The following is a 12,862-nucleotide window of genomic DNA, read 5'->3' on the forward strand; positions in this document are numbered from 1 at the left end:
AGGTATGGTCAGTCACCATATTGGCTATAAGTAGATTGTACCAAACTATACCTGTTGTCTTTTTTTGGGTTTTTTTTTTTTTTTTTTTTTTTTGGTTTTTCAAGACAGAGTTTCTCTGTGGTTTTGGAGCCTGTCCTGGAACTAGCTCTTGTAGACCAGGCTGGTCTCGAACTCACAGAGATCTGCCTGCCTCTGCCTCCCAAGTGCTGGGATTAAAGGCGTGCGCCACCACTGCCCGGCTGTCTTTTTTTTTTTTAAAGCTTAATTTTTATTTTATGTGTATGGGCATTTTGCCTGCATGCATGTGTGTGCCTGGTACCCATGAAGGCCAGACGAGTGTGCCAGATTCTCTGTTGCTGGAATTACAGGTGTTGTGAGCTGCCATGTTGGGTGCTGGGAATTGGATCCTTGTCCTTTGTAAGAGCAGCACTGATTCCTAGCTCCTAAATTATCTCTCTAGCCCCTACACCTGTTGTCTTACACCAAGGTTTAGGTCAAAGAGAGGCCATCCATCTACTCTAGTTCCCCCTAGGTGAGAGAACACATCCCTTTGGTGGCATTGGTTCCTTGGTTCCTCTGCAATTCTTCCAGAAGCCCCTGATATAGGAGCACAGTTTACACATCAGAATTTTTTAGAACCAAGAAAAAGCCCTACTTTTCACTTTATTCCCTTAGATTCAACAAAAGAGCCAGAGAGTGGGAAGTGGGCGCATATTCTTATACCCACTGCAAGGACATTCAGTTACTTCTTTGACTTGGGTGTATTAGTAACATCTGCAAACCCGGCCCGTGGGTGGCAGGCGTAGGAAGATTAAAACTGCAAGACCATCCTATAGAACCAGACCCCGTCTAAAAAAAAAAAAAAAAAGGCAGAGCCCTGAGTGAGGTGCAGAGGAAACAGGGGTCAGAGTTAAGCCCCTCCTTCCTTTCCTCCCAGCCTCTGCCTTCATACCTCATACAGACAGCAAAACAACCTTGCTTCTTGCTGACTGCATTTCAGCTCTGGTTCCCTCTGACTTCCCACTGGCTGCAAACTCCAGAGGAGAGTCTTGACCTCTGGCCCTTCCTTCTTCTGGAAACATGCTTAGCTAAAGGATGTGGGCCGGACCACCACGGCTATAAACAAAGCAGAGGGCCTTGGGGGCCCCCAGAGCAGCTAAGGGGAACGCGCTGTGTAGGAGGGAATGCGATTTTGGATTTTGAGCAGCTCTGACAGATACCTAGGTGGGGTCCCCTGGCACTGACCCAGTCATGAAGGTCACAAAGACTAGGCAGCAGGGGACAGACCAGCTCACCTCCCAACTCTCCTTCCATACACAGTGGGAGGAGAAAGGGAATGGAGGCTGAGTTCAAAAACCAAGTTTTCCTGGAAAGCCTCTTTCCTTGTTTGTCCTAGCTCCTCCCAGTTCCTCCCATGGTGCTCTGCAGCAGCCTCCTAGCTCTGGGCCCAAGGGGCAGGGCGGGCCAGAGAAAAGCCTGCTTCCTGTCTGTCCCACTCTTGTTAGGTGTGTGGGCGGGGACAGAGTTGAAGCCTGCTGCCTAGTCAACATCATTGCCCTTAACTCCCGACTTACTTTTTCCTTGCTGCCCTCACTCCAGCTTTGAGGTGGTGGTGGTAGTGGTGGTGGGGTGACTCATACTGTTTAAGTCTCAAACCCCTAGACTCAAGTGGTCCTCCTAGTTCTGTTTCCCAAGCAGCCCAGGACAAACCGCGGTGCCTGCGTATGTGGTTTTCTCTGCTTCCTAGGTGGCTGCCCTGTTTCCCAGGATTCCATTCTTTCTCCGGAGCTGCCTAAAAGCAAGTGAAGAAAGGCTTCGGCTAAAAAAGAAAGCCGTCCCCAGAAGCACTGCGATTAAGGAGGACTGGGAGAGAGAAGCAGGTGGCTCAGCGCACTTGGCTGCTTGCGGGTGTTTCCATCTCTGTACAGCCCAAACCCTAGAACATACCTCTTCTGCAGACCCGAGTTTTATTCCTGACACAATTGCTGCTCTCAAAGAGAGATGCTAGTTGCTCCTAAGCCCGTTCAGTGTCTCATCTTCTCACCTATCCATGATCTCTGTGGTATTCATAAGAAACAAGCAGTGGTCGGGTGGTGGCACACGCCTTTAATCCCAGCACTCCAGAGGCAGAGACAGGTGGATCTCTGTGAGTGCGAGGCCAGCCTGGTCTACAGAGCTAGTTCCAGGACAGCTAGGGCTGTTACACAGAGAAACTCAGGTTTCAGAAAACCAAACAAAAACAAACAGTGGATGCTCGACCTTAGGTCAGTGGCTTCTTTTCTTCTTCAGTAAGGGGAAGGAAGAATTTTTTTCCCTTCCTAAATAGGATCCTGCCATGTAGTGCTGACCAGCCTCAAATTCACGGCAGTCCTCCTGCCTCAGTCTCTCAAGTATGGTGATGACAGGCATGAGCCACCACACCCTGCCAATGGGGGGGGTGATCCACATGTCCTGTCTGGTAACAGGGAACTCCTGCTCCCAAGAAGCACTGCAGGGAGCAGACCCTTCCACGTTAAAGCGCTTTCACTATGAAGTTTCCCTGTTGTACTTTGTATTTCCCAGATAAAGGGAAATGACTCACCCCAGAGTCAGTTGAGTGGGCAGTGTGGTGTCATATAAGCAAACAGGGAGTCCCTAGGGATAGCCCGACTCTGTCATTCCTTTCTCGCGGGTGTTCTTCCTTGGACGGGGAGGGGGGGTGTAAGGGAAAGGGGAACACATTGTCTATCCCGCCTTGTCACCATAGCAAAAAGCAGCTTAAATTCTTGACTCCAGGGAAATCTTCTCCAGCTTGTTTACCGTGTCTCGTCACCCCATCCCCCCTAACCCCGTCACCAGTAACCTCAGGGCGAGGCCAATTCTGCAATCACGTGAAGTTCTCACGTTTGCTTAGGTTTGCAAAAAGGGCCTTTTAGCTTTGATCTCCCATGGAGCAGTAAGCCTTGCCAGGCCCTCCCCAGGAATTCACATGCCCTCGCCATACAAGGCTTTCCAAACACGCCACCCTGACTCTTCAGAAAACTCCACCCCAGTCCACTTTCAGCTCCTCCCCGCTGCCAACCAGCACTTTTGCTTAGCAGAAAAGGGGGACTATACGCACTCCGCCTACTTTATCAGTGGACTACAAATCCCGACAATCTTGGCGGTGCGCAGACGCATAGAGCTCAACGTGCCGGCTGCTGGAAAAGTGTGTCACTGGGGCACGAGGCGCTCCCTGGAATCACATGGTACCTGCTCCAGTGCCGCGTGCGGCCCGGGAACCCTGGGCTGCTGGCGCCTGCGCAGAGCCCTCTGTCCCAGGGAAAGGCTCGGGCAAAAGGCGGTTGAGATTGGCAGAGTGAAATATTACTGCTGAGGGAACGTAGCAGGGCACACGTCTCTCTTTGCGTCTGGGTGCCTCGTTTCTCCATCACCTACTTACTTCCTGGTTTCAGCTTCTCTCCCTTTGGGACTTTTGCACCCGGAGCTCCAGATTCGCTACCCTGCAGCGTTGCGGAGCCTTCAGGAGTGGCATCCGGTGCACTGCAGAGACGCGACCCTTCTTGCTACCTTATAGCCAGATCTGCTGCAGACTGATTGCTCACACACATTCTCTCTGCTCTTCCCATGCATATCAGACCTCGGTTGCCTCAGCGTCCTACCCTTCTGCAGGGCTGCAGTCCGGCCACCCCCAAACCTTACTGCTCGGTGCCTGGAATCCTGATTTCGAGCCGCGGGGTCCACTTGCCTCCCTCAGCCATTGCCCAGGGGACGAGGGGAACTACCGTAACCTCCAGTTTGTGTCAAGGTCCAGTTTGAATGACCGCTCTCAGCCGGTGAAGACATGACGACTCTGGACTCCAACAACAACACAGGTACTGAGATTCTTATCCTCATCCTTGCTCTGTCACTGTCTCCATTTCCATCCACGGCTTATGAGAGGAACTTTGTAAGGGACTGGGGATTCCCTCTGACCGGCGTTTGCTACTGTGCTGAGAGCCACTAAGTAGGGTTCCCAGAGCGGGTTACTCTGGCTGGGAATGCCCCTAAAGCATATCCTCACCGCTACCCCTCTGAATTCCCCTGAGCCCGAGGAACTTGAATATTGGGCAGATGAGATGGAGGGTGGATACTAGTGGCGAGTGGAAGAGTTTAGGGAGACCGAGCACTTTGAAGCAGTGTCTGGAAACGTCCCCATCTGTCCACCCCTTTGAGCTGTATGTAGTATGCCTGTCGCTTTTCTCTTTCCTCCAGTTCTAGCCTACTTCCAGGGAGTCTGGGAAGCTGTGGGACTAGAGGGTCTGAAGGAATGGGTCAATCTTGCAGGGGAATCCTCAGTGGCAGTAGGGAACTCCACTTAAGGAGTCGGGTGCTTGGGGCTCATCTCCAGGCAGGGCACCCACAGCGCCTGAGTCCGGGGAGGGCTCACATGGCTGCAGAGCCCGACCCACGTGCTGCATTTGTTTTCATTCAGTAGAGCCGTGGCCACCATCCCATTGGTCATTGCTTCCCGGCCTCGTTACATAATGAGCTCCGCCCCTCAAGTTGCCTGAGCGACGCGTGTTCCCTTCCCTCCTCCTTTCAGTTGTCCCGGCCCAGCTTGGTTTTAGGGCCCAGCCTTCGACCCACGACGCCGCCGGAGGGGCGGGGCGAGGGCGGGTTTCTGCTGGCGCTACAGAAGGGAAGAGGAGAAGGCGGTGCTTCGAGTTCCGGGGTTCCTCGTTGGGGAGCCACGTGCAACGGGCACACGTGGAGCGGGGACGTGAGGCCAGCTGAGGGCCAGGCTCCCGCCCCGCCCTTCTCCACCTAGATCTGGGTGAAGCTGGGCTGACTCACTGCCCCCGCCTGCCTTCTTTTCCTCTCCGACTGCCTGACCCTTTTTACCCTCCATGACCGAGACTTGAGTAAGATGGGGCCACCCCTGTGACTTGTTCTGGCCTCAAGTTTGTGCTTCCCAGCGAGACCTCACACTAGATCATCCTTACTCCCCTCTATTCCGATCGCACCAACATCGTCTAAAAACACTAAACTGCTCCTAGACCCAGTTTTTCCATGTTCGTTCCCAAAGTCATACTGTTCCTCAAGTATGTCTTTGCCCACCACGAATGTCTTCTCGGCCAAAACGTGAACGTCTTAGAATCAAAGCAGAAACCGTACTTCTTTTCATCGTGCTGGTTTTTCCCTGCGGAAAGGGAAACACTACAAGAGGAAGCGTTGGTTTCCTCTAGGTCGGAAAGCAGACTGGGAGCGATGCGCATCTAGATTAAGAACTAGGGTCTTTTGAGCAGTGCCCCTCCGTTCAAAGTTGGAAGACTTTTTGAGTGACTTTCTCATGCCCTCTTTCAGAATAGATAAACTAGGTCAAGTTCATCTAGGTCCACATAAACATCCCATCCCCCCAGCCCAGCGTGAAACCGTACCCGCTTAGCCACTCTGCAACTATTTTACGGGCAGCTGGGTTCACCCTGGACCAACCTTGAGCTATTTTAAGGCTGCCCTGCCTAGTTTAGTGTGTGTCAGTGGGTGAGCAAGACATGTGCTTCTGTAGACACGGTGGCATGGCATGTGTCAGCACACACACGTGTCTGGGAATCCTCCCTTTTCCCACTCCACCCATGGCAGGCCAAGCAAAGTGCTTGGCAGAGGTGTGGCAGGCAAGTCATCCTCCTCTTCGGCAAATACCACAGGGGCAGAACCACGTCATTGGCGATATAACCAGAGGGACAGAGTCCCCGAGTGACTGTAGAGCCAAAGTCATCATCTGGCTGAGCCCTGAAAAGGGGAATGCCTAAATCCCCAGGCTGGACCTTCCTTCCATCTCCTGCAGCTCTTATCTCTAGGTCTTTCTTGGACTCAGAGTCATTGTGACTCATTCCTTGGAGGCCAGGGGAGCCAGGCTGAACCGAGTCCTTCCCTGCGGTTCTCTGTGAGACTGTGTCTTTGGGCTTAAAGGGATAAATGACTGCCTTCCCTTTGTATGACCTCTGTTCTCTTAACTCTTGGCTAGCTACCCCTCACAGCCCCTCACTGGATAGGTCTTGATGTAGAATTGGCAGCTGGTTTATTTGTGAACGGCTGTCAGCTGCTCTTCCCATCCCCAAAGCTGCCCCTTATAACTGAGTTACTAGCTGCAGTTGCTCTTCCCCCGGGAAAATATCTAGGGCAGGGGTTCCCATGTCTGAGGTGCCCAGTAGGGTTTTGCCTCACACCCTAAGCAGAAGTTGGATGTGTTGTGTAAACAAATGGCCCTGGGTGTTCCTTGTGACGAGGTTGGCCATCATATGTAGGATATGATGGAGAGTTTCTTAGAGTTTTATGTTGACCGTGTCGTGGCTAGTGTGTGTGAGAGAATTGCTTATTACTTAAAGGTTAGGTGTTCCACACGCATATTTCCTAAGAGGAGCAGTATTTTGGTGATCAGGTGGTGCCTTGAACCCCAGACACGATGGCTGATACCCTCCTCTTGGATTCTCGTCCTAGGCGGTGTCATCACCTACATTGGCTCCAGCGGCTCCTCTCCCAGCCGGACCAGCCCGGAGTCCCTCTATAGTGACAGCTCCAACGGCAGCTTCCAGTCCCTGACTCAAGGTTGTCCCACATACTTCCCACCGTCACCCACTGGCTCCCTCACCCAGGACCCCACCCGCTCTTTTGGAAGTGTACCACCCAGCCTCAGTGATGATAGCCCTCCTTCTTCAGCCTCCTCCTCCTCCTTCTATAATGGGAGCCCCCCAGGAAGTCTACAAGTGGCCATGGAAGACAGCAACCGAGTGTCTCCCAGCAAGGGCACCAGCAACATTACCAGTGAGTGAACACCCAGCTGATTTAAGGGAAAGGCAGTGACCGAGGATTCAGTTGATAGTTGGTTTCCATCTGCCAGTTACCCTCAGAGTCTGCATCCTGACCTTTGGGATGCTGTTAGAGTTGTCCGAGCTTCTGTCCAGTCCAGTCTGGTCTGGTCTGGTCACCTGAGTGCTCCTAGACTTGGGAGCCCCTCCTTTGCAGCCTGGAAAGCCTCCACATCCCAGGCCCCTGAAGCCTCTCTGCTTACGCTCTGCCTGTCTCTTCCCACAGAGCTGAACGGCATGGTGCTGCTGTGTAAAGTGTGTGGGGACGTGGCCTCGGGCTTCCACTATGGCGTGCATGCCTGTGAGGGCTGCAAGGTGAGGCAGGTTGGGCTAGAGGCCCCTCCGGCAGGTGCTGCCCTCCCGCTGTGAGGCAAGGCTCAGTTTAGAGAAGATGCTCACTAGTCGCCCCTGCTTCCCAGGGCTTCTTCCGCCGGAGCATCCAACAGAATATCCAGTACAAACGGTGTCTGAAAAACGAGAACTGCTCCATTGTCCGCATCAATCGCAACCGCTGCCAGCAGTGTCGCTTCAAGAAGTGTCTCTCTGTTGGCATGTCTAGAGATGGTAAGGCAGCATGCCCATGTCTCCTCCTGGCCCCATTTCCTTCCACCCAGTTCATGTCATTTGCATGGAGGCTGCACATGTGTTAACATCTTGGGCAGACACACTCGTCCCCCATTCATCTCCCCCCACACACTGCCCCGTCATCTACTATCATATCCTTTGAGTGGCCTTGCTGGTTTCAGTTCTGAAGTGGAACCCCAGCATTCAGGGTCTTGCCCTTTCAGGAGGAAGGAAGGAAGGGAGGGAGGCATGTGAGTCTGTGAGAACTTCCTGGCACTACTCTCATCCTGTTGCAGCTGTACGTTTCGGGCGCATCCCCAAGAGGGAGAAGCAACGGATGCTCGCTGAGATGCAGAGCGCCATGAACTTGGCCAACAACCAACTGAGCAGCCTGTGCCCTCTGGAGACCTCGCCTACCCCACACCCCACCTCAGGCTCCGTAGGCCCCTCACCACCTCCTGCGCCAGCCCCGACACCTTTGGTGGGCTTCTCTCAGTTCCCACAACAGCTGACACCACCCAGATCCCCCAGCCCTGAGCCCACCGTGGAGGATGTGATATCCCAGGTGGCTCGGGCCCATCGAGAAATCTTCACCTACGCCCATGACAAGTTAGGCACCTCACCTGGCAATCTCAATGCCAATCACGCATCAAGTAGCCCTGCAGCTACTACCCCACACCGCTGGGAGAGTCAGGGGTGCCCGCCTACCCCTAACGACAACAACATTTTGGCGGCTCAGCGTCATAACGAAGCGCTGAACGGTCTGTGCCAGAGCCCCTCCTCCTACCCTCCTACCTGGCCCTCTGGCTCTGCCCACCATAGTTGCCACCAGCCCAACAGCAACGGGCATCGTCTCTGCCCCACCCACGTATACTCGGCCTCAGAAGGCGAGGCACCTGCCAACAGTCTACGGCAAGGCAACACCAAGAATGTTCTGCTGGTGAGGGCACGGAGCCAGTGTGGAGAGAGGGAGGGGGCCTGGAAGGTTGGACCCAGCATAAGGCAGCTAGCGTTCCCGGAGCCTGACAGTGGGGATACCCTCTGCCCAGGAAATGCTATTCTACCCTGAAGCCTGGGTTCTGCCTGGGAACCTTTAACCACCAGTTGGCAACTGAATGCTATCTTAGGTGAGAGACCCATCCTCAGGGGCCATAGCCCTTAGCCCAGGCAGAACCTGGAAAGCAGTCGGGCTGGGGGAGCCCAGGTGAGCCCGTCTGGCTGATATGCCTCTCCTTACTCCATCTTCCCCCTAGGCATGTCCCATGAACATGTATCCCCACGGACGCAGTGGCCGGACCGTGCAAGAGATTTGGGAAGACTTCTCAATGAGCTTCACGCCTGCTGTGCGGGAGGTGGTAGAGTTTGCCAAGCACATCCCCGGCTTCCGTGACCTTTCCCAGCATGACCAGGTGACCCTACTGAAGGCTGGCACCTTTGAGGTGAGCGGAAGTTGCTGTTCCCTGTTCTTGACTATGGGAAGGACCCAGTTAGAATAGCTTGGTGACTAGGGTGTAAAGGGGTTCACAGAGACTTTGGAACTGTGTTTTCTCTCTGATGGAGGAGGTGGAACTAACTCCTACTACCACAACCGGCAATGTGGAACTTTGGTGTCTACTCAAAACTCACGGCATCCAAGTAACCCCTGGAACATATTGTTCCTCACTTCTCAACAGTAGATGGATGGTCTTAGGTTAAATGTACATTCCAGAACTGGTGGGCACTTCCACCTGGGTTTCCCCGCCCCCCACCATTGACCGTTCATAGGCTTCCCCATTACTGGCAATCTAAGGCAACACACTTGACGTTTTGGGGGCAAACCGTAGCGGTCATTTGGCAAATGCTCCTCCCACCTCACTTTAGGTGTTGATGGTGCGTTTTGCATCATTGTTCAACGTGAAGGACCAGACAGTGATGTTCCTGAGCCGCACAACCTACAGTCTGCAGGAGCTCGGTGCCATGGGCATGGGCGACCTGCTCAATGCCATGTTTGACTTCAGTGAGAAGCTCAACTCCCTGGCGCTTACCGAGGAGGAGCTGGGCCTTTTCACCGCTGTGGTGCTTGTCTCTGCAGGTAGGCCAAGCTCTCGCCTGACCCCGGAGGAGGCACACACGCAGTTCAATTTAACATACCTTTTATGGAGTACCTACTCTATGCCAGGCCCTGCACTGGGCACTGGGGTACAGACATGATTCAGACACAGTCTAGCTTGGGAAACAGACTCATGCCCGACTAATTATAAAACAGTGAGATAAGTGTCACAGTAGAAGCATGAACCAAGGAAGCACAGACAACTATTTCTGCCTGGGAGAGCTGGGGAAGGAGGTGACACTTGAGAAGGGCCTCAAAGGGACAAGATATTGCAAGGCAGAGGGGGGAAGGGCATCCCAGGCAGGGGGAACTACAGAGCAAATAGCAAGGGAGCTTGGCCATGTGTGGCTTGCTCAGGGTAGGAGGGTGGTCTTGAGGGGTTGGAGCTGGCCAGCCTGTGGCCTTGCTCCCAGCATTTGGGCATGCCCTGCTCTGGGGCAGAGGCCTGGGAGGAGGAGTAAGTAGCGCCCTCCTTTTCCTCCCCCATCACCCTCCGAGGGGCCTTAGGGAGAGGCTGCCTTGCCTGCCAGGTCCTCGCAGACCTCCGGGTCCTCGTCAGAGGAGGAGGAGCTCAGGGAGCCTGCCTCACTGCTGTCGTCTTCCCCACAGACCGCTCGGGAATGGAGAATTCCGCTTCGGTGGAGCAGCTCCAGGAGACGCTGCTGCGGGCTCTTCGGGCTCTGGTGCTGAAGAACCGGCCCTCGGAGACTTCCCGCTTCACCAAGCTGCTGCTCAAGCTGCCGGACCTGCGGACCCTGAACAACATGCATTCCGAGAAGCTGCTGTCCTTCCGGGTGGACGCCCAGTGACCCGCCCGGCCGGCCTTCTGCCGCTGCCCCCTTGTACAGAATCGAACTCTGCACTTCTCTCTCCTTTACGAGACGAAAAGGAAAAGCAAACCAGAATCTTATTTATATTGTTATAAAATATTCCAAGATGAGCCTCTGGCCCCCTGAGCCTTCTTGTAAATAACCCTTCCCCCACCCCCACACCATGCTTCCCATCCTCCCCTATTTAAACCACTCTTGCTCCCCCACCCTCCTCTGGCCCCCTGATCTGTTCTGTTCCTGTCTCAAATCCAATAGTTCACAGCTGAGTTGGCTTCTGTGATGTGTGCTCGTTTGGGGGGGTGGGAGTGGAGGGGACTACTGCCAAGGCTGGGGGGGGGCACCTCTCCATCTGGTCAGCTTGTGGGGTGGGTACTCTGCCAGCAGATGGGAGAATATGGGGAAACAGCACGCAGGTCTAAGGGGGTGCCCAAGGGGGTATTTTCATCATATATTTATTACATAAATATATAGTAAAATAGACGAGCAACAATTACCATAAAAATATCTTTCTTTAAAATCCTGACCCAAAACACAATGGGGTGAAAAATCGCACATAACAGACATACTGATTGTCAACTGTGGGGCAGGAGTAGGAGCCCCTCAAGTCACCCCTACCGGTCCCACCCCTCTCTGGGGAAGGGACCTATCTCCTTCCCTGTTTTCTAGGCATAAACCCCCTCCCCCCACCCCAGCACCAGCTTCTCATACATTCAGTAGCGCCTCTGGGTAGTGTCCCTCTCCACCCAGGAGTTCCTAGGGCAGGAAGTATGTTCCCCCTAGTGGACGGTGTCTGTCACACGCCCTGCCCCGCCCTCTCCCAGCCCTGTAGACCCACCACCCAGGGAAGGGGTAGGGGCTCCTCCTCCCCCACCCTCCCCAAGTCTGAGCAGGGAGGAGGCTGGATGAGGTATGTGTGTTCTAAGTGATGGGACGGGGGATACTGAGATGGAGAGGCAGTGGTAGGGGCAGGGTAGTGGTCATGGCTCTGGCACCCCCTTGTCCTGGCCTGGCCCCCCCAACCTTCTCCCAGCAACCCATCCTCCCATCAATACTGCACCTGCTGCCTCACCCGGCCTGCCCTAGTGCCCCGGGCCAACACTGGGGGAAGGCATGCTAAGCACCCATGCCAAGGCCAACCCCCCATTAGCACCAATGGCCCCCAGGAGAGGGCCCTGTCGCCCACTTCCACAGCAGGGACTGGGACAGCTGCCTCTCTAGAACAGGTGCGTGGCACTCCTGAGTCTCTCTGGCTCCTCCCCACAACGTAGTCACTCATACATTCACACACAGGAACACACACACACTCCACATCACTGAGGGGAAGGGGAAGAAGGGCTGAGGGGAAGGGGCTCACAGCTCATATGATTTGGGGAAGGGGAGGGATTCCCAAGTGCCTGTAAGAGGCCATGCCCATGGCTGAGAATGGGAATGGAAAGGGAGGAGTGGAGCCAGGGGAAGGGAGACAGCAGGCAGGTCAGGAACTCCACTGGGCCCCCAGGTATTGGGGGGGGGGGTATGAGAGGGTTTACCCATGGGACTGGAGGAATATGTAAATCAGTACCCCAGGAGAGAGAAAGAGGATAGAGATAAAGATAGCACAGGTGGCCCAGGGGCCCCGAGGGGTGGGGCAGGCACATGCACAGGTGACAGGAGGTGCTCCTCCAGGCCCTCTGCCCAGTTGGAACACCTGAACAGTGGCAGAGGACACTGCCCTGGGGACAGAAAAGCATTGCCTTCCTCTGTGTGTGTGTGTGTGTGTGTGTGTGTAGGGGCTGTGGCAGGCTGAGGGTCAGAGTGGGGTGGCAGGTTCCCCACTGCTTAAGACATTTTTGCCCCAATAGTGCAAAGCGCAGGAAGCCCTGGCACCCCCTCCCCCGCCCCCTGCCCCAGTCATTCCCCAATGGCTTCCGGGGGGCATCTATGTCCACCCATCCATCCCTGCCGACATGCAGCCCTGAGCCCAGGGCCACTGGTCTGCTCTGTTTCTCCCTTTCCTCCCTTCCCTCCCACTCGTGGGAGGGCCACTTCCTCCCGCCCTCTCTCTCTGCAGAGGAGTGGGCTGTAGCCAAGGGGAGGAGAAGGAGGAGGAGGGCAGCTCACCCAAGGGCAGACCAACAGAGCACTCCTCACCAGAGGGTGGGAGATGGCTCAAGCCAAAGTCCCTGAATTAGAAAAGAAGAGGGGAGCGGGTTCCCAGGGGCAGAGGGGTGGCTGGCCTAAAGAGCTTAAAAAAAAAACCGGAGGAGTGCCAACTGCCTCCTCCCCTGGGCCCCTAAGTGCCACTGACAGAAACACCCCCGCTGCACGCCAACCTGCCCTATGTCTGGCTTAGTGCGTCAAGTGGGAGTCAGTACGGAGGGCAAAGGGAGCCCAGAGAACAGACAGGAAACGGAGTCCCACAGGGGCAGAGGTTCTGGGAGACACACGTCCACCCCACCCCCCATGCAGCAGCATCTGGATTGTAGCTAATACTGCAGGATATGAGGAGGGAAGGAGCCTGGGCCACAGTTTTTCCTGTGTGTGGGTGCCAAGGTATAGCAGGAGGGGGACAG

The 12,862-nt window shown here is 54.8% G+C and overlaps 1 protein-coding gene across 1 annotated transcript; it reads left to right on the forward strand.

Moving 5' to 3' along the window:
• The first annotated feature begins 3,065 nt into the window (after nt 1-3,065).
• On the forward strand, nt 3,066-10,576 carry Nr1d1 (nuclear receptor subfamily 1 group D member 1). The gene is made up of 8 exons (XM_075990813.1): nt 3,066-3,854; nt 6,460-6,783; nt 7,054-7,142; nt 7,247-7,391; nt 7,688-8,331; nt 8,645-8,830; nt 9,252-9,462; nt 10,090-10,576. Exons 1-8 carry the CDS (start codon nt 3,824-3,826, stop codon nt 10,287-10,289), a joined length of 1,830 nt encoding a protein of 609 aa, XP_075846928.1. The 5' UTR covers nt 3,066-3,823; the 3' UTR covers nt 10,290-10,576.
• The last annotated feature ends 2,286 nt before the right edge of the window (nt 10,577-12,862 follow it).

Source organism: Microtus pennsylvanicus, chromosome 11, assembly GCF_037038515.1.
Source record: "Microtus pennsylvanicus isolate mMicPen1 chromosome 11, mMicPen1.hap1, whole genome shotgun sequence".
Taxonomy (NCBI): Eukaryota; Metazoa; Chordata; class Mammalia; order Rodentia; family Cricetidae; genus Microtus; species Microtus pennsylvanicus.